This window comes from Petaurus breviceps, unplaced genomic scaffold, assembly GCF_028583685.1.
Source record: "Petaurus breviceps papuanus isolate PSGF00001 unplaced genomic scaffold, PetGlider_PUasm1.0 90633, whole genome shotgun sequence".
Classification (NCBI taxonomy): Eukaryota; Metazoa; Chordata; class Mammalia; order Diprotodontia; family Petauridae; genus Petaurus; species Petaurus breviceps.
Window position 1 is genome coordinate 7690488 of NW_027187293.1, and position 22301 is coordinate 7712788.

General features: G+C 35.5%; 1 protein-coding gene across 1 annotated transcript in view; it reads right to left on the reverse strand.

Moving 5' to 3' along the window:
• RYR2 (ryanodine receptor 2) overlaps window positions 1-22301 on the reverse strand; it is an 864696-nt gene that overhangs the window by 514627 nt on the left and 327768 nt on the right. Inside the window, exons 8-9 of the mRNA XM_069064486.1 lie at window positions 21622-21721; window positions 17950-18046 (exon numbers count right to left, since the gene is read on the reverse strand). Of these exons, the coding sequence (XP_068920587.1) occupies window positions 17950-18046; window positions 21622-21721 (197 nt within the window). The remainder of the gene's footprint in view (window positions 1-17949; window positions 18047-21621; window positions 21722-22301) is intronic.

The following is a 22301-nucleotide window of genomic DNA, read 5'->3' on the forward strand; positions in this document are numbered from 1 at the left end:
GTCATAACCCCTAATGTCCACTCAAAACCATGGAGTTAGAATTAGGCATTTCAAGTGAATGCTTACCCAAGGAAAAAGTAATTCCACCCATGTACGTGGAAAGGAGAGTTCCTCAAATTCAGTTATCAGTCTACCTCAGCACTTGACTGGAATAGAGGTCTGAAAGCTTTGGAGTGTTAGGGAGATTTCTAATATTCTGTCTTCCATCGTATCTTAGTAGGGTCCCCACAACCTTTAATGGTAGTGTGTATATTAGGAACCAAGGATAGACTGGATATAGATTTAAGGTTCTACAAACAGCCCAGGAGAAAAAGAAAATAGCTTTTTAAAAAACATACTTAGTTGGAACACCTTAAGGATTCCAGCAAAAGAACTTCCAAGAATGATGAGTTACCTCTTTGCCATGTATTTTCTATAAGCTTGAGGCCACAGTCCACAAACTCTGAATATAGTAATGGGAGAATATATAATTAACCTCTGGGGAAATGTTTTATACCAATTGTTCTTTCTATATCATCTTAGCAAATAAGCCTCTTTCTAAATATTAATCAAGTCCAACAAATATCAACTGGAAAGCCTGTGGTAGTGGGGGTGTGCAGTTGTGGCACTGAGCATATTTGTTGAGACTCATGAACTACAGCATTAGAAGGACAATCTCTATATCAGTAGCAGCAAGAGCAGCAGCAGTAGCCAACACCAAGGCCAAGGCAGAGGTCAAAAGATGGGAGATGTTGAGTCTCCTGAAGGCTCACTAACTTTCTACTACATGGGGGATGAGGAACAGGAAGAATAAGGTGGGCTTACAGAGAGTTATATAAATGATCACTCTTAATTGTGTCAAATGAGTGTAAGCTTTCTATTTCTTGGTTAAGAGGACTGGCAGATGTCCCAAGTGGGAGAACTTCTTCCTGGGCATACAGGGCCAAAACATGGAGGTGAGTGTGAAAGCAAACTTTTTAATCTCACTCCCTGGGGATGCTGAGCACTGAGGTTTGAAGATAGACACAAAGAAAAATGTGATCAAGACAGAGAAAGCTATAACATCACCCAACAAAAGTCTATTTATACATTGAGAAATACAAAACCAATCCATCTGGGGAAATTGTTCAGATGGTGAGCTCATTAGAATGCAACCTCAACACTTGCCTGAGCCCCAAACTGAGCAAGAAAATGGGCAAGATAAAGAATAATCATACAAATCTGAGAAATGGAAATGGAATCCACAAGAGGGGTAGACACATAGAGAGAACAGAAAACTCTCTGCAACCTGTTTCACAAAAAAATCAATTTAAAAATTCAGTCCACTTCATCTGTAAGGAGTGATATGAGCAAGAATAATAAAGTAAGTACTATATTTTTTTTCAAAAACAAGGCTTATTATGTAAAGGTAAACTAAGTCCTATATACATTAAAAAAAACTAATTCCAATTCATTCTTGCAAATAGCAGCATGATCAATTAAATATGGAATTAAATATAGAATTCTAATAGGAAAAAAAAACTTAAAGGTTATCTCCTCCAGTTACTTTTTTTTTTCACCTAAGATGAAGTATGGAAGTTAATGTCAAAGCCAGGACTAGAACCCAAATATTCTGATTCCCCTGCCCATGCTTGAATTTTATTAATATTTCAGAGAAAAAAATAGAAATTAGGACAAAAGATAATCACTCCTTGGGAAGCATTAAATGTATTAATAAAGTGACAATTGACTTATTCTTAAACTTTCTTCTTCTCTAGAAGTAAATTTTCAAAATGAACAGAAACTCCACAGGGCAATTTGAAAGTTTTAGTAAAGTTTTAGACTACTAAAGCTTGTACACCCTGTATAAATGATTTACATTAGTCTTATAATCATTGTCATTAATACACATAACACACAGATTATTTATAAGGCATATATATGCTAGAGTTAAGAACTAGATATGTGATTTCATGAGCATAGGAAGAGATCATTTCCTTTCACTAATGTAGATCAGTACCTTCTCTACAACCTATAATCTTAGACAATTAGTTAGAAAACTATGAGATTAAGTGATTCCCAAGGGTCACACAGTCATTAAAGTGTCAGAGGCAGGACTTGAACCCTGGACTTGAATACTCAAAATGGCTTTGAGGCCATTTCTCTATTTACTGTAACAAATTACATATATCTATATATTTATAATCACTATACAATAAACTCTAAATCTCACATCGAGAAAGGAAAAACATGCAAAACAACCTCTCCCAACCCATACAAGCTAATTCCAGAACCCTGAAGAGATATAGTGGCCAGGTCATGGGACATCACTAGTCAGTGTGAATGGGGGTTCAATCACCCTAGAGCATCTGCTACACTTGAATGAATAAGCTTCAGCTTTCTTATCTGTAAAATGAATAAGTGAGATTCAGTGACATTTAAGGCTTCCAGCGGTATAATTTCATGTCTAATATTCTCATTGTAGTCAATTTAAAGTAGGCATTCTTATAGTAGATGGGCAATATTTGAGGCTGAATGTTTGAATGAATAAATGAATGAATATTTGAGGCTGTGGGATAAAATAGAAGGAACTTTCAACTAGGAATGAGAATTATAGAGTTCAAGATCAAGACGAACTATTTGAACTTAGGCAAGTCATTTCATCTTTCTGAATATTATTTCCTCAATAAAAGAGAGAGTATAGAATTAAATGAGTTGATACATAAAAAATACTTTGCAAACATAAAGTACTATATGAATGTTAGCTATTATGAAGCAGATAAAAAAAGACCTAGCTAAAATATAGGCAAAGGAATTTCAAATTATAACAGTCATAACTTTGTGACCAAAGTTATGATATGAGTACCTCAGTTTTCAGTAATTTTACTGCACTTTCTTTCATAGGTACAGATAACACAACTGACATTAGCATTCTTACTTTTTTCACATGGTAGTGATGGGTTTGTGCTAAGACCTCCACTATTATTACTTTAACTGGATTTTCTGATTCTTTTAAAACTGTTTCTTTGGTCAAGCTATCCTACAGTGTCAACTTCTTCATACATAATAGAATTAAATATTTAGAAAGAAAAACTGAAAGAATATTTAACTTATGACAAAAGAGTTAGCAAACTGGAATTTAATACTTTCATGCATAAAGTTTTGTACAACATGGGTCAATTTCAGGTCTCATATAAGGGAGTTTTGTTACTAGATTACCAGGAGGTCTCATTATGATTGGGTTTTACAGCATGGGCCTGATTTTTTTTCAACAGTGATTGAAATAGGATTTAGTGCCACAGCTATTGTGATAGACATATTTGCTGACCTCAAATATGCCTAAGGAATATTGACACTGTATAAGATGTAAGCAGGAGCAGAGAAGTGACTGGAGAACCAAACTGATATGTCCTGAAAAATATCTAAATCCACGGAGGAAGCTGATAAGCAGGAATTTCTAAAACTGGATGTGCATTCAAGGTACCAGAAAAAAATAAGGACCGAAGGTACAACATAATAATTAATTTTTAATAATAGTTTATTAAAATGATTGATCGGTTGAAGACTATGATAGCATAAAAGTAATGTGATTATTAAGAAGGTGAAAGTAGAAATCTATAATAGAAGCCAGATCCTGGCTAAAGAAATTGATAAGTATAAGTGAAGGAACACTTGGCTATGTATTAGCTACTGATAACTTATGTACTTTAATTATAATTAGCTCATAATTAACTATGGAAATGGAAAAAATAGTGGATATACTACAAAGTAATTGATATTTGACTTTAGGAATATTTAAATATGGACCTATTTGATTTTCTGGGATGGCAAAGTACCACCATAGCTTTATAAAGAACAACTCAGGCCAAGCTGATCTCATTTTCTTTTTTGTATAGGAAAACTAATTTTGACTATCAGGAAAATGCTATATATTGAATCCAGATTTTACCATATATCTTACAAATTATGTCATTTTACTGTTGGGGGGCAATGGGAATAGAGATATATAGGCTCAGATAGAGAACGTAATCTGAGTTGAGAGAAATGCTTAACAATTCAATAGCAGTTATTTTTGCTCTGCAAAAAAATTGAGGCCTAGAGGTATTTCTTAATAGGAAATAAATGTGACCCAAGAGAAAGCTGGAACTTTCAAACAAGAAGAAATAAGGAATCTTGATGTTATAAGGAATAGATAGAAATTAGATTCAACTCTTACATCCATATATTGCTACTGTCAACCATAGCCTTGACTATACAGACCTTTGTCAGTAAAGTGATGTCTCTGTTTTTGCTGTCCAGATTTGTCATAGCTTTCCTTCCCAAGGCCAAGATCTTTTAATTTCATGGCTGCAGTGGCCATCTGCAGTGATATTTAAGGTCAAGTATAAAAATCTGACACTGTTTCTGTTTCTTCCATTTTATCTATTTGCCAGATCTTAGCTTTTTTCATGTTCAGCTTCAAGCCAGCTTTTCTACTCTCTGCTTTTCATCATCATCAAGAGGCCTCAATTCCTATTCACTTTCTGCCATCAGAGTGGTATCATCTTATAATGGTAATGGGAATTTGAAGATCTTCCCTGCCCCTTAATAAGCCTAAGGGAAACTGAAGACCTTCCCTGATTTGAAGACATACTCTATGATCCAAATAGGCTGAATATAATCACACAGAGCCTATGGTGGGAAGAGTTTCCTGAAGGGTAGAGCAGAGCCCACAGAAGGCTGAGAGTTAGAATAGCTAGACACAATGGGAGGAGAAGATGCATCTGAGGGAAAGAGTTAGAATAGCTAGACACAATGGGAGGAGAAGATGCATCTGAGGGAGAGAGTTAGATTTGTGAATAAATGTTGATGTTTGCCACCTGCTGTGACAGTTAGGCTTGTGTTGGTTTGTGGGAAGGCTAAAGGATGCTGTGGCTCTCAGTGTTGTTATTGCTTATTAACTTCTTTGCTACTACGATGGAATTAGCTTACTGGTTTTAGGAGTAGGTTTTCTAGTGTCTGGATAAATGTTTTGTTTCTGTTTTCTATATGGAGAGTCTGTTATATTTTGTGATACAGCATTATGCCAGTATATTTATAGTGACTTCTGGCACTGTGAATATTGCATTTGTGTTGCATATCTACATGTTGGTTATTTCTCCTGACAACCTTAATTCCAGCTTTTGATTCATCCAGCCTGCATTAGCATAATGTATGCTACATATAAATTAAATAAGGTAAAAATGTACATTGTCATACTCCTTTTCCAATCTTAAACCAGTTGTTCCATGTTCATAGCTGTTGCTTCTTGGTCCACATACAGGTTACAGGAAGACAAGTTAGATGATTTGGTATTGCCATCTCATTGAAGGATTTGCCATATTTTATTGTGATCCACATAGACAAAGGCTTCAGCATAGTAGTCAATGAAGCAGATGTTTTTTTTTTTTCTGGGACTCCCTTGCTTTCTCTGTAATCCAATTAATGTTGGCAATCTGGTCTCTACTTCTTCTGCCTCTACAACAGCCAGTCTGCTTTTATGTTAATTCTCAGTTCACATATTGCTGAAGCCTAGCTTTGCAGAATCTTCAGCATCACCTTGCTGGTGTCTGAAGTGAGTGCAGTTGTTCATTATTCAAACATTGCTTGGCATTGCTCTTCTTGAGGATAGGATTGTAAATTAATCTTTTCCAATCCAGTAGCAACTGTTGTGTTTTCCAAATTTGCTGGCATATTGAGTGCAGCATTTTAACAGCACTGTCTTTTAGATTAGTTTAAATAGCTCAGCTGAGGAGAGTGAATTACCAGCAGCTGTAGTAGTTTCCAGACTACCCAACCCATAAATGCCATAGAAAAAGTAAAAGGTCAGTGGGGAACTCTGTTAGAACCAGGTGACAGAAGAGCATGGTCAGTGAGAGAAGTGGCAGCTGCTGCTGTGTGGTTGCCTGCAGAGTTCCTAGCCTGCAGATAGTAGGGGGACCAAGAGACCATTCAGAGGGTAATGGCTCTTGCTTTTACCTGCTTGGATCTGGATCCCGGTTTTGGGTAGTGGTGGTCCTGAGGTGTGTGGCAGTGTGCCAGAGCTTGGGGTGTCTGTAGAGAAGGTGGCCTCCTCAGACTTCTGACTACATTTAAGAAAAACTCAGTGATTTGGGACATAGCTCACTCCACTCTGGAAGCAGAGTTCTACCATGGCAAAGAGCTCAAAAGTCAAGTAATTGGCTGGCAAGATGAGCAAGCACAGGAAAGACAATCAAACCATAGAATCCTATTATGGCAACAAAAACTATCAAAATATGGAGCCAGAAGTCAATGAAGTCAAAACCCCTGCATCAAAAGCTTCCAAGAAAAGTATGAGTTGGTTTCAGGCCATGCAGGAAAGAACTCAAGAAGGATTTTGAAAATCAAGTAAGAGAAGTGGAAGAAAAATTGGGAAAAGAAATGAGAATGATACAAGAAAATCATGAAGTGAGTCAACAGCCTGTTCATGGAGACCCCAAAAAATACTGAGGTAAATAACACCTTAAAAAAATAGACTAACTCAAATGGCAAAGAGGCCCAAAAAGCCAATGAGGAGAAGAATGTCTTAAAAAGCCAAATTGCACAGATGGAAAAGGAATTTCAAAAACTCACTGAAGAGAAAAATTCCTTAAAAATTAGATTAGAGCAAATGGAAGCTAATGACTTTATGAGAAATCAAGATACTATAAAACAGATCCAAACAAATGAAAAAATAGAAAAAATAGAAGTGTGAAATATCACACTGGAAAAACCTCTGACCTGGAAAATAGATCCAGGAGAGATAATTTAAAAATTATTGGCCTACCTAAAAGCCATGATCAAAAAAAGAACCTAGAAATCATCTTTAAATAAATTATCAAGCAAAATCGCCCTGATATTCTAGAACCAGAGGGCAAAATAGAATTCACCAATCACCTCTTGAAAAAGATCCCAAAAAGAAAACTCCTAGGAATATCATAGCCAAATTCCAGGGTTCCCAAATCAAGGAGAAAATATTATAAGCTTCCAGGAAGAAACAATTTGAGTATTGTGGAAACACAATCAGGATAACACAAGATCTATCAGCTTCTACACTAAGGTAATGAAGGGCTTGGAATATGATATTCAGGAGGTCAAAGGAGCTAGGATTAAAACCAAGAATCACCTACCCAGCAAAACTGAGTATAATGCTTCAGGGGAAAATATGGTCATTCAATGAAATAAAGGACTTCCAAGTATTCTTTTTTTTTTAAAGCAATCGGGGTTAAGTAACTTGCTCAAGGTTACACATCCAGTTATTTCTGGGTGCTGAGTATCTGAGCCCGGATTTGATCCGGGTCATCCGGACACTGGAGCCGGTGCTCTTACTCGCTGAGCCACCTGGCCGCCCCTAAGCAATTGGGGTTAAGTAACTTGCTCAAGGTTACACGGCCAGGTGCTTCTGGGTGGGTGCTAAGTATCTGAGCCCTTCTATCTCCAGGTCTTCTCAACAATGGAGCCGGTGCTCTTCCTCGCTGTGCTACCTGGCCGCCCCCACTTCCAAGTATTCTTGATGAAAAAAAACACAGCTGAACAGAAAATTTGACTTTCAAATACAAGAAGAGAAGCATGAGAAGGTAAACTGAAAAAACAAATCATAAGGAACTTATTAAAGTTGAACTATCTTCATTCCTTACATGGAAAAACTATAATTGTAACTCATGAGACTTTTCTCAGTATGAGGATAGTTGAAGGGAATATGTGTGTGTGTGTGTGTATACACACACATATATGTATATATATGTATAGGAGAGTATATGTGTATATATACATGCATATGTGAGTGTGTTTATATATACATAGAGGGCATAGGATCAGTTGAATAGGAAGGGATAATATCTAAAAAATAAAATTAAGAGGTGAGAGGAATATAACAAGACAAAGAGAAAAGGAGAGATAGAATAGGCTAAATTATCTCATACAAAAGAAGGAAGAGAAAACTGTTACAATGGAGGGGAAGAGCAGGAAGGTTAAAGGGAATGGGTCAACTTTACTCTCATTGAATTTGGCTTAAAGAGGGAATAATATACACACTCATTTGGGTATCTTGCCCTACAGAAAAGTGGGGGTGGGGAAGGGGATAAGAGGACGGATGATGGAGGGGAAGGGATGGTTGGGAGAAAGATTTGTTAGAAGCACATACTTTGAAAAGTTACAGGTTCAAGTAGAGAATGGAATGGGAGGGGGGTGGGATATGATGGAGGGAAATGTGGCTAGTCTTTCACAATATAACTACTATGGAAACATTTTGTATAACTACACATGTACAACCTATAATGAATTGTTTATCTTCCCAGTGGGCGTGGGTGAGGAGGGAAGAAGGGAAAGAATCTGGAAATCAAAATTTTAAAAACAAATGTTAAAAAAAGTTTTTAATTGTTTGGTTTTTTTTTTTTTTGCATGCAACTGGGAAATAAGATATGTAGGCACTGGGTTATAGCAATCCATCTTTCCCTACTAAAAAGTTAGAGGATGTATGTGGGAGGATATAGGAGAGAGCAGATTGGGAGAAGGGGTACTCAGCAGACTGGGTATCTTGGGGTGGGGGTAGGGGAAAGATGGGGAGAAAATTTGTAACTCAAAATCTTGTGGAAATGAATGTTGAAAACTAAAAATAAATTTAATAAAAAAGATATCATTTATACAAAAAAATAAATAAATAGCTCAGCTGGAATTCTGTGATCTTTCCTAGCCTTATTGTTAGCAGTGCTTCCTAAGGTCTACTTGACTTCATTCTCCAGGATGTCTATCTCTAGATCATTAACCACATCACCATAGTTATCAGTGATGTTAAGATCTTTCTTCTATAGTTATTTTGTGGATTCTTTCCACCTCCTCTTAATCTCACCTGCTTCTGTTAAATGCCTACCAGTTTTGTCTTTTATTATGCCCATTTTTGCATGAAATTCTCCCTTGATAGCTCTAATTTTCTAGAAGAGATCTCTTGTCTCTCCCATGATACTATTTTCTTCTGTTTCTTTGTTCATTTAAGATAACCTTCTTATCTCTTCTTGCTATTATCTGGAATTATGCATTCAATTGCATATATCTTTCTCTTTCTTCTTTACCTTTCACGTTCCTTCTTTACTCTGCTATTTCAAAGTCCCATGGGACAGCCACTTTGCTTTCTTGTTCTTTTTCTTTGGAAAGTGTTTTGTTGCTTCCCTCTGAACAACACTGTGAACTTTCCCCACTGTTCTTCAGGCACTCTTATCTATCAGATCTAATCTCTTATTATCTACTATCTAATCATAATCATTGATCACCTCCACTTCCTATTCATAAGGAGTGTTATTTAGGTCATACCACTATGGTCTGATGGTTTTCCCTATTTTCTTCAATTTAAGTCTGAATTTTTCAATAAGAAGCTCATGATCTGATCCACAGTCAGCTCCAGATCTTGTTTTAACTGAGTGTATATAGGTTTGTCCAACATGAGCTTCAAAGTATATAACCAATCGGATTTCTATATTGACCGTATGGTGATGTCCATGGGTAGAGATGCCTTTTGGCTTATTGAAAAAAAAATGAACATTTGTTATGAGCAGTGAGTTGACTTGGCAAAATTTTATTAGTCTCTGCCCTTCTTCATTTTGTACTCCAAGGTCAAACTTAACCCATTATTTATTTCAATTATCTTTTGATTTCCTACTTTAGCATTCCAATTACTAAAATGAATGATATCTTTTGGGGGGGGGTGTTATTTCTAAAAGACATTGTACATCTTCACAGAACTGATCAACCTCAGCCTCTTCAACATAAGAGTTTGGAGCACAGAGTTTTATTACTGTGATGTTGAACAGTTTGCCTTGGATTCAAGCAAATTTGATTCTGTCATTTTTGAGATTGTATCCCAGTACCGCTTTTTTTTACCCTTTTATTGACTATAAGGGCTACTTCATTTGTTCTAAGGGATTCTTGCCCACAGTAGTATATGTAGAAACCATCTGAATTAAATTCATGCATTCCTGTCCATTTAAGTTCACTAACACCCAAGATACTGATGTTAAATCTTTCCATCTCCTGTTTGACCACATTCAGCTTACCTTGGTTCATAGATTTTACATTTTATATTCCTGTGCAATACTGCTCTTTACTGCATCAAACTTTCCTTTCATCACCAGATGCATATGCAGTTAAGAAATCAATATAGTTATCTAACACAATTCTATATGACTTTTCCCTCATAATCAACTCAACTTCAACTCTGACATTTCCCCAGTCTGTCTCTTATATGTATAAGGTTCACAACACAAATACTATAAAATCAGCTATGTTAAAGATGAAATATGACTGACTAAACACTGAAGCAGTTCACAAGCTGTCCTTATAGTTTGATTTCTAATAATTTAGATCAGAAACAGAATTGCTACTAAAAGACACTTAGGTTTTTACTCTGTGCATTCACATTTCTCAAGCATATTAAACATTGCATTAGCTATATGGACATATATCATATAACTATTTCTGCCAATACTGAGAGCATTGAGCTAATTAAATCAAAGCTATCTTATGTCTTATAATGTATAATAAAGGTACATTAAGTTGTCAAAATGTTAAAAAAAAAAAAGCTTGTGTATGGAGGGGGGAAATATTACAGCATATATAAGGTCTCACTGTTATCCCCTAATAAACAGTTGAAAAGCAAATGTAACACTTAACTATACAAACTTTCAAGGACTTTGGTTTCTTGGCTGCCATGATAGATGTTCACTCCAACAATTCAGATCACACACACACACACACACACACACACACACACACACACCACATAACATGGTGGAAACTAGCTTATATAAAGAGCAATGCCAGAAAATAATGCAAGGAAAACAGTCTCTCAAGAAACATTCATCCCAACTTCCTTTGTTGATTCTTCAGAGGTTATAATGCAATCTTCCCAAGCCATAGAAAAGAATACACTTTTCTTATGTTCCCCCAAAATTCTCCATTTAAACTCTGGTTTTAGAACAGGGGCTCATAACGTTTTTGTGACATGGACCCTTTTAGCAGGCCTCTGAACCCCTTCTAAGAATAATTTTTTAAATGTATAAAACAAAATACATAGGACTGTGAAGCAAACAATTATACAGATGCATAATTATTAAATTTTAAAGGTAATGGACCAAAGATTAAAAATCTGTTACAGAAACACTTTTTTTGAATGCTAGATATTCCATGATAAAAAGATATTTTTAGTAACAAATGTTTTCTCCAATATCTTTCCTGCCACCAGCTCTCCCAGAGAACCATCCTATATAACAAATATTTTTAAGCAAAAAAAAAAGAAGAAAAAAATCAATATACTTGATCAACACAAGCAAAAATTATGAAATATGTATACTATCAAACATTTGTAGACCTCCAACCTCAGTAAAGGGGTGGAGTTGAAGAGCCTTTTCAAATCTTTCTTTTCCAAGCTATGTTTGTTCTTTATAACTTTGCAACATTTACTATTTTTTCTTTCTATTTACATTGCTGTAGTCATTGTATATATTGTTTTCTTGTCTCTCCTACTTCTTTTGGCATCAGTTAATATAGATCCGTCCATGATTCTCTTTATCACATTTATCATTTCTCACAGCACAGTAATAATCCATTATATTTATATACCATGGCTTATTTAATCATTCTCTAGTTAATGGGCATCTATTTTGCTTCCAATTCGTTACTATCACAAAGACTGCTGCTATAAATATCAATAAATAAAAATATTTATAAAGACAGATAAATGAATAAATATTTGTTGCTATTGATAAATACAGTAACTTCTTATCAATGGCTTCCTTGGAATACAAGTCAAGTAATGAAATCTCTGGGTCAAAGGGCATGGAAATTTTAATCACTTGATTTGTATAATTCCAAGTTGTTTTCCAAAATGCTTGTACTGATTCACTATTCCACCAGCAATGAATCAGTGTGTCTATCTTCCCACAACCCCTCCAACATTGACTATTGCCATCTTTTGTCATCTTTTCCAATTTTCAGAGTAAAAGGTAAAGCCTCAGAGTTGTTTTTATCTGCATTTCTCTTAGTACATTTTCCATGTGGTTGTGATTGTTAATTCTTTACAATTCCTTTGAGAACTGTTAGTTTACATCCTTAAACCACTTATCAATAGGAGAATGGCTTTTGGACACACACACATATATATATGTATGTATGTATGTGTGTGTGTGTGTGTGTACAAAAATATATAACATATACATAAGCTTACATATTTCTGTAAATTGTTTATATATCTTAGATACCAAATCTTTATCACAGAAATCTGATACAAAGATTTTCCCCCATTGAATTCCTTCCCTTTTTATTCTAGATGCAATAATTTTGCTTGGGCACAAGTTCTGTCATCAATCAATTATCTATTTCATCTTTTCTGCTTTTGTTACTTGTTTAGTTAAAAATACATCCCCACAGAAATCATATGATTATCTCCATAAATGCAGAAAAAGCTTCTGACAAAATACAACACATATTCCTATTAAAAACACTACAGAACGTAGGAATAAATGGAATATTCCTTAAAATTATAAGTAGCATCTACCTACAAACATGAGCAAGCATAATATGTAAAGGGAATAAGCTAGAAGCATTTCCAATAAGATTGGAGGTAAAATCAGCATGTCCATTATTATCACTGTTACTCAATATGGTACTGGAAATGTTAGCTTTAGCAATAAGAGAAAATAAAGAAGTTGAGGGAATTAGAATAGGCGAAAAAAGAAACAAAGCTATCATTCTTTGCAGATGATACGATGATATACTTAGAGAATCAAGTAAAAAAAAACACTTGAAATAATAAACAACTTTAGCAAAGTTGCAGAATATAAAATAAACCTGCACAAATCATTCGCATTTTTATACATAACTAACAAAGTCCAACAGAAAGAGATAGAAAAAGAAATCCCATTTAAAGTTATTGTAGACATTACAAAATATTTGAGAGTCTACCTGCAAAACAAACCCAGGAACTATATGAACACAATACAAAACACTTTTCACACAAATAAAGCCAGATCTAAATAATTGGAAAAACATCAGTTGCTCATGGGTAGGCCTAGTTAATACAATAAAAATGACAATTATACCTAAATTAATTTACTAATTCGGTGCCATATCAATCAAACTACCAAAAAATATTTTTATAGAGCTAGAAAAAATAACAAAATTCATCTGAAAAAACAAAAGGTTAAAAAAAAGGGAATTAATGAAAAAATGCAAGGAAGATGGGCTAGTCACACCAGATCTTAAATTGTATTATAAAGCAGCAATAATCAAAAATACTTGGTACTAGCTAAAAATAGAGTGGTGGTTCAGTGCTAGGTGGATCAGGTTAGGTACACAAGACACAGTAGTCAATGACTATAATAATTTACTGTTTGATGAACCCAGATTCCAGCTTCTGGGATAAGAACTCACTATTTGACAAAAAACTACTGGGACAACTGGAAAATAGCAGGGCAGAAACTAGGCATAGATCAACATCTTATATCATATACCAAAATAAAGTCAAAAGGGGTATGCAATTTAGTCATAAACAGTGAAACTATAAGCAAATTAGGAGAGTAACGAATAGCATACCTGTCAGATTTATTGAGAATTGGAAGAATTAATGACAAAACAAAAGAGAGAGAACATTATGAAATGCATAATGGATAATTTTGATTACATTAAATGGAAAAGTTTTGCACAAAGCCAATGCAACCAAAATTAGAAAGGAAGCAGAAAACTGGGAAAGAATTTTTGCAACCAGCCTCTCTGATAAAGGCCTCATTTCTAAAACATATAGAGAAATAAGTCAAATTTATAAGAATACAAGTAGTTCTCTAACTGATAAATGGACAAGGGATCTGAACAGGCAGTTTTCAGATGAAGAAATTAAAGCTATCTATAGTCATATGAAAAAATGCTCTAAAGCACTACTGATTAGAGAAATGCAAATCAAAAGAACTCTGAGGTACCACATCACACCTATCAGATTGGCTAATATGATGAAATAGGAAAATTACAAATGCTGGAGAAGATGTGGGAAAAGTGGAACACTATGCATTGTTGGTGGAGTTATGAACTGATCCAACCATTCTGGTTGGATATTTATAGTCCAAAAGGCTATAAAAATGTGCATACTCTTTGACCCTACAAAGCCACTTCTTGGTCTATATCCCAAAGAGATTATACAAGTGAGAAAAAGACCCATATCTACAGAAAGATTTATAGTACTTCTTTTTCTGGTAGTAAAGAATTGGAAATTGAGGGGATGCCTATCATTTGGGGAAAGTTGAAGGAGTTGTGGTATGTGAGTATAATGGAATACTATTGTGCTATAAGAAATGATGAGCAGGCAAACTTCAGAAAAACCTGGAAGGACTTATATGAACTGATGCTAAGTGAAATTAGCACAACCAGGAAAACAGTGTACACATTTACAGCCACATTGTGTGATGACTAACTTTGATAGACTTATCTCTTCTTAGCAATGCAAAGATCTAAGACAACTCCAAAAGACCCATGATAGAAAATGTTGTCCACATCCAGAAACAGAATTATGGAGTCTGAATGTAGATTGAAGCATATTATTTGCTTCTCTCTCTCTCTTTTGTTTCTTCTTTCTTGTGGTTTCTCCCATTGGTTCTAATTCCTTACATATTACATGCTGTCTTGGGGTGGGGGTGGAGAGAGATGGGAAGAAAAATTTGGAACTCAAAATCTTATGGAAGTGAATGTTGAAAACTAAAAATAAATAAATAATGAGATAAAAATACATCCCCTACCTATAGCTGTTGAGATATGTGTGTGTGTATGTGTGTATGATCAGCTTCTCTTCTAATTTTTTAAAAACAATATTAAGGGGGCAGCTAGGTGGTGCAGTGAATAGAGCACCCTGGAGTCAGGAGGACCTGAGTTCAAATCCAGTCTCAGACACCTAACACTTAATAGCGATGTGACCTTGGGCAAGTCACTTAATCCCAATTGCCCTGCCTTACCCCCTCCCAAAAAGGAAAAAAAAACCCAAACCCCAAAATAAAAAAATTAAACAATACTAAGGTTACATATGCATTTAGAACATACTGTTATGGATGAATACCTATAGCTGATTTCCATTTCCTACCAGCTACATTATTTTGGAATCTGTTGGTCTTCTCTATAATGGCCCTAAGAATATCATCACTGAAAAATCTCATAATCCTTCATGCTAAAGCCTTGGAACTCACATCTCCCTCTTCTAAATAGTTTCTGTTATTGCCTTGTAGATCTTGCCCTCTAGTCCCCTTTTTCTCTTGTGTCTCACTTTCAGATATACCAATTCCTGCAGGTGATAGAGAAGATATTATCTTCAGTAGAAATTTTCCTATATCAATGACTTTGCAATTCATTTTTAACATTTGTCCTCTCTTTGACTTTTTTTCTAATTAGCATTGAAATCTCTTCCCTAGGTACATGCCTTCACACTCTTCTAAGAGTCAGTTGCTCCCAGGAGATGATTCCCCTTCTCCTCAAGCAGAATGAGTGGTCTCAGCACCAAATCCCCACAGATTATTCCCATTGCAAAATCTCAATCTCCCCTTCTAATCTCTCTTCTCCCATAGGAGCATTTGTTGGTGATAATCCCATCCCACCGCTGTTTTAAAATAAAATTTCCTTTTTTCTTTCCCCTTTTTTATTCTTCCCTGTGACTCTTTGCCCATTCTTCTGTAAACATCTTTTTCATGAAAGACTACAGGAATGATTTCCCCTTCACTGATAGCCTTTGCCATGATTAGGGTACATTACATATTCCACTCTAGCTTCTTTCTTCCCCCATCTCTTTCATGTACCCTCCCATTCTGTAATTAAGTTCCATAAAAAAAAAAAAACAATGCTTCACTTATTAGAGTGATGTGTGAGGTTTGATCCATAATGTTTCAGTCCTATTTCTCCACCAACACTTTCTTTTGACTTCCACTTTCACCCTGGTCTATTTGGTTTCATTTGGAAAGAAATCTAATAGTCTTTCTGTTGTCATCTTGTTATTCATTTTCCTTGGCTCCTATATTTGCTTATTCTTGTATTTTTGCTGTCTGCGGAGTTTGAGGAGCCAATTTCTTTCATGACTGACTTTCTAGGAATATTCTGAAATCCTCTTTTTATTGATTGTACATCTTTTTTTTTTTTTTACATTAATAGTTAGGTTCAAGTTTGCACGGTAGGTCCATTTGTATTGCATCTTGAGTTCCTTTACATTATAAAATTTTTTCATTCCCTGCTATATTTTCTGGTGGATGAAGAACAGTTTTGGGCTGTTAGAATTTTTTTTCATTTACATTTGAAAGTATTTCTCCTGGTAATTTGTAAATTCTGTTGTTTACCAGGGGAATTATAAAATCTCCTTACTATGTGTTTTCCCAGATGCAATCTGTGGATTCTTTGTGGTTGGTATTTCATGTACAGAAGTTTTGGGTAGTTTTTTGTATTTTGATTTATAGTGTTCTGTGAGATCTGTAGTCTGTTTCTTAGGCTGTCACTTCCTGTCTTTGAGAGCAACATGTTTTGCTTGAATGGAGATCATGTTTCATTTAATCTTATTGATTTTCATTTCTCTTCTTCCAGATGATCCTTCACTTCCATATATTTGCATTTCCAATCAGTTATTCCCTCTTTTGTTTCCTTGATGAGACTTTCCATTATGAATTCAAATTTTTCTATTCTAACCAATTATTTCAATTGTGTAGCCTAAAAATCTTCCTTTCATGACTCTTATTTCATTCTTTAACAACTCAGTAGAATTTTGCTGTGGTACTCTGATCCCTGTGGAATTCACAGGGTCCACTGCTTCATTAGGTGTTATGAATTTTGCTTTGCTTTGCAATATTTATTCAAAAATATCTGGACTTATTTAGATGATCTAGAGGCCATATTTTCTTCTCTTATTTGGCTGTGTAGGACCACAGGAAAGTCATTTAACCACTGTTTGCTTCAATTTACTCAATAGTATATGGAAATAATAATATCACCCACCTCACAGAAATTTTGTGATGATTAAATGAGATGTTTGTAAATAGTGCTTAGTGCAGAGGTTGGCACATAGTAGACACGGTATAAATGCGTATTGCCTTTCCCTTTCCCCATCTGTTAGTAATATTTTCCCTATCAGTTTTTCTGCTTATGGTCTTTAATTGAGTTATCTTCCTTCTGAGATCTTTGGTAATTTCAAACTTTTTTTCTTTTTTTATAATCCTCTATTTCTCACTTACTGACTCTATCCTTTTTTAGTATGGTTTTACTTCTCAGGGGGTTGGACTGTAAAGACATCTCAGCTTTCATTAGTGATGGGAAATTTACAATTAAACAGTCTCTATCTTTGCTCCAAATGACTTCTACAGGGGAAGGAAATGACCCAAGCTAGATAATGGACTTTTTCTCTCAGGCTTGGTGGACTGTCACTGAAGTATACATGTGTCCTGCTCCAGTTCCTTCAATTCTTCAGTTTTCTGGTTGAGCTCTGCTGATGAACAAATGGCTGTTGTATTAATGTAGCAGCCTCAGCAAGCTTCTGCACTTTGGATTTCTGTGACACTGGGAGTATGGGGAAGAGTACAGAGTGGAGCTATGTTGGAAGCCTGTGAGTCAGCTTTATTTAATTATTTATTGAATTATCTCCTTCAGATTTTTGGTGTCCCAGACCATGGAGACATATGAAATAAAGTGCTTTATCTCTTGCACAAATTTCCTATTTTATAGACATTTCAGAATTTGTGAGGATTGAAGAAAACATTCAGTCTTCTATTTTGATGACAACATGACCTGAAACTTTTTCCCAAAAAGTTATGTTTCCAAAAAGTGCTATAGAAATCTAAATACTAAGAAACAGTTAAAAAGATAAACATGGTCAGATAATTTCAATGGAAAGAAGCACTGAGATACATTTTATCAGGTTCCCAACCTTAATTACTACAAAAGAATACAAGTTTCTATACGTTGAATCTAAACACCAACCTTCGTTGCTCCTCTCCATGCTCCCCAGAAGGAACAGTCAAACATTCATCCATATGACCATGAAGCAACCTGAGCACATCACCCCCAATCAAATATCCTGAAAAAGGGAAAATATATTGTTTACCATTGAACATACAGATTCATTCAACTTTTGACCTGGCACGGATTTTGGATGATGACAATAAAAATATAAAAAGTAACATCTTACATTTGCTTAATTAGTGATTCATATTTCACAAAGTACATTTATATTCTCTCATTTGATAGTTAGAACAACCTGCTCAGATCATCTAGGCATAGAATCTTTTTTTTTTTTTAAAGCAATCAGGGTTAAGTAACTTGCTAAAGGTTACATGGCCAGTTATTTCTAAGTATCAGAGCCCGGATTCCATCCCCCAGGTCATCCCAACACTGGGGCCAGTGCTCTTACTTACTGAGCCACCTGGCCACCCCTAAGCAATTGAGGTTAAGTAACTTGCTCAAGGTTACACAGCCAGGTGTTTCTGGGTGGATGCTAAGTGTCTGAGCCTGGATTCGATCCCCAGGTTGTCCCGACACTGGAGCCGGTGCTCTTACTCGCTGTGCTACCTGGACACCCCTAGAATCTTAAAATTATAAAACACTGGAGCCAGGAAGGACCTCAGAAATAATCTAATACAGCTAGAGCAATTTTTGAATTAGGAAACTAAGATCCAGAAACTTTCTGAAATTCACATAAGTTTAAAGCAGTCAAGAGTAGAATATACATGCCCTGACTCCCAGTTAAGTGATTTTTTCATGATCTAGGAAGGAAGGAAGGAGAAGGGAGGAAGATACACATTAGACTTTAAACCATATAAGCTAAAACAAGAGTGAAAGAAAAAAAATTTCCCCAGGAAACCTTGTTAATAGTTGTTGAACAAAGGTTTATACATCATTCTCTCTGGCTTCCTTGAAAGAGGCCTAAGTCACTAAAGGCTTTGAGAGTTTTATGTCTTCGCAATGTGGAAAAAAGGAAGCAAGGGAGATCAGAAATGAAGCACAAGAGTGTTCCCCCTGAAAAGGAAGTTTCAATACTTTGAAGAAAAGACAAGAGGAAAAGGGAAAAGTGTTGGGTTCTTCCGTTTCCCTCATACCACAGAACAGAAGAGTAACTGGGATAGTTAATGGCAATGACATTTTCAGTTCCTTTCCTAAAATCTAAGCCTTCAAGGAAGACCATGAAAAGTAAACGTTAAAGGTGTAATTGGGAGGTACAGATTATGTTTTTACTGAGAGGGTTCATTCAGGTGGCTAAGTGCTAAGAATAAAAGAGTCCTTAGCTCCCCCCATCTCTTGCTTTACTTCAGAGGCTGTGATGGGTATCCATTACTTATCATGTCATTTTATTCTGCTAAAGACTACATTTGACTGATATAACCTTATTTCACATAAACACAAATGTCCCTTGCATTTATTTGTGTTCTTTGTTAGAGAAATGAGGATACAAGAGAACTCTATTGGCCACACAGGAACAAGAGACCTTTGTTAAAACAAGTCTAGAATCCTAACCAAGCAGTCTATTCTTAAAGAGTTTCCATTCTCTAACTGAAGACATATTCATATGTCCATATGTAGTTCATATACAGTTTCATACCTATACTTCCAAGGGCAAAATTATTATGAACTAATAACTAGTTAGGCCTAATCAGACACCAGCCTAACCTAGTGACCCCTTAGGGTCACATTACAAACATTTCTATAGTTCTTATCTAGTTCAGTAACATTACATCTAGAAGATGGCGAACCCTGACACCAACATTGGCCTGCTTTCCTAGACATTTCTAAACTGTGAAAGCTAAACTTGAGCTATCCTTCTCATTCTTCTCTGCTCCTGGAACCATGGGACCTTGGGACACCATCTAATTGAAGAACTCTTTCCTTATTATCTTGCCAATAACTAAGACTTTAAGAATTCTTAGAGAACAGGGTTTGATCTCAATTTATTTGTCCTGTTAAACAAAAAAGCAGTTTGTGGGAACTCAAATAAATTCTGTAGAAGACAACATGGACTGCTATTTATTTTATATGGTACCCTTTCTTCTTTTCTAGTAGCATCAAGGGATCTACATAACCTGAATAACTGACCATCAAAATGATGTTTACTACTCTCCTACAAGCAAAGTAACATTTTATTTTCATCTAATCTAAATCTATCTGTAATAAGTTCAAATGATACCTTGGACTACAGTAAAACTCTCAGTAATCACTTAAATATGTTACTTTATCTGTATTAAGGCAGTGGCAGTGTGATACAGTGGAAAGGGATTTTGAGCTGGAGTTCGACATTCAAATCTATCTTCTTATTAGCTAAATGACCATAGTCAAATCATTGTCATCTCTTATTTTTAAAACAAAAGGATGAATTCGCTCTATAGGCACTCCTGTTATGGGTTCAGATCAAACATTCAAGGATGCGATAGTGCTAATCATACTTTTACTAATATCATCAAAGAATATAAGACAATTCATTTTAAAAGTCAGGTAGAATAACAGTTGGATGTGGCTCCCTAGGCTTTTCTCAGCCCTCACAGAAGTTCATCCTAGGCCTCTATAGCAGCAGCTGTGCAAATATCAAAAGTCTCACCAGATCAGAAAGATTTTTTTTATCCCCAGTTGTTTTATCCCCCCAATACTGGATGCCATGTCAATCCTGCTGGATTGTCTCAGCAATAGTCAAAAACACTCTGTGTGTGCATGTGATAGGTATATGTGGAGTAAGGGGGGTAGAGGGAAAGAGAAGGAAGGGGGGGAGGGAAAGAGATAGACAGACAGACAGACAGTCTTGGATTGTGTGTCTGAATTCTCCACCATCACAACTGTAGAGGCAGGTAGGTGTGAGGAACAGTGAATTCTGCTGGACTTGGAGTCAGGAAGAACTGAGTTAAAATCTAGCCTCATATATTTACTAGCCATGTGACCCTGGACAAATCACTTAAATCTCTCTATGCCTCGGTTTTCTCATTTCTAAAATGGCATAACTGCAACTATCTATGAGGTTTGTTGAAAGGATAAAATGAGGTACTATTGGTGCCAGCCATCATCATCATCAACATCATTATATGATTTTTCACAATTAATTTTCTGCTGTGCCACCACCTCAGGTGCACATAATAATAATAATAATAATAACAATTTGTACATAGAACTTTAATGATAATGATAAAACTAACATTTATGTAGAATTTTAAGGTTTGTAAAGCACTTTGATTTTATTATCTTATTTGAGTTTATGCTTAGGATAACCTCGTGAGGTAGGTGCCACTCTTATTTTTATTTTACAGATAATGAAATTTAAGTTGAGAGGATCAGATGACTTGGCCTGTTTACTGTAGCTAGTATGTGTAAGAGGCAAGATTCTAACTCAGATCATCCAGAATCACATCCTGATACTCCGTCCCATAGGCCATGGGCTACGTCACCCTGATTCTATTTAAATGACCATAATAGTCAGGGTTACAGCAAGCCTGGTTAAATCTTACTGCAGGGGGTGAGACTGTATAATTTCTAAGAACTCTTCTAGTTTTAAATCTATGAACTATGAATCATGAAGAGAATGTGTTGATTGTTCATAGGTCCTCAACAATATTATTAAGAATGATGGTCTACTTTTCAGCCCACAAAAGCTTTCTAATTAAGCAGAATTTTCCTTACCTTGGGCTGCTTCACTTCCTGAACTGATTGGGGCCACACTCCAGAGGGTCTGCTGGAATGCAGCATCTACATGTAAGATGTCACAGCCATAAGACAAATGCTGCAATAAGAGGCAAAAGAAGGCATTTACTGAAATATAAAGTAAATTTCATTTGTATAGGTTTTTAGCAACTTTCCATGAAAAAATCAATCAAAGTGTTAAGGTAACCAAATTAGTACCCTGCATAGATGCTTTATTTAAAAGATCATTACTGACTGATCAAATACAAAAGGCAATAAAAAATGGAAAGGGGGAAATTAAAAATGGAATTTCTTTTACAAAAGCATGTTTTCCCTTTCTTCAAAGAAATTCATTCTTTTACTGTGGGATTAAAGTACCAAAAGATAGAATATATTTTCAAGAAGAAATTTCAATGTGAAATTTTCCACATGCTATTTGTCATCATATAAGTAGCTTGAATCTAGCAGGCACATCCATCCCTCAGGCTTATCAAGGTCCTTTAAAGGAAACTTGTTTGGGTTGTGGTAGCCACTAGATGGTAGCTCTTTCTTTCTTTCTTTCTTTCTTTCTTTCTTTCTTTCTTTCTTTCTTTCTTTCTTTCTTTCTTTCTTTCCTTCTTTCTTTCTTTCTTTCTTTCTTTCTTTCTTTCTTTCTTTCTTTCTTTCTTTCTTTCTTTCTT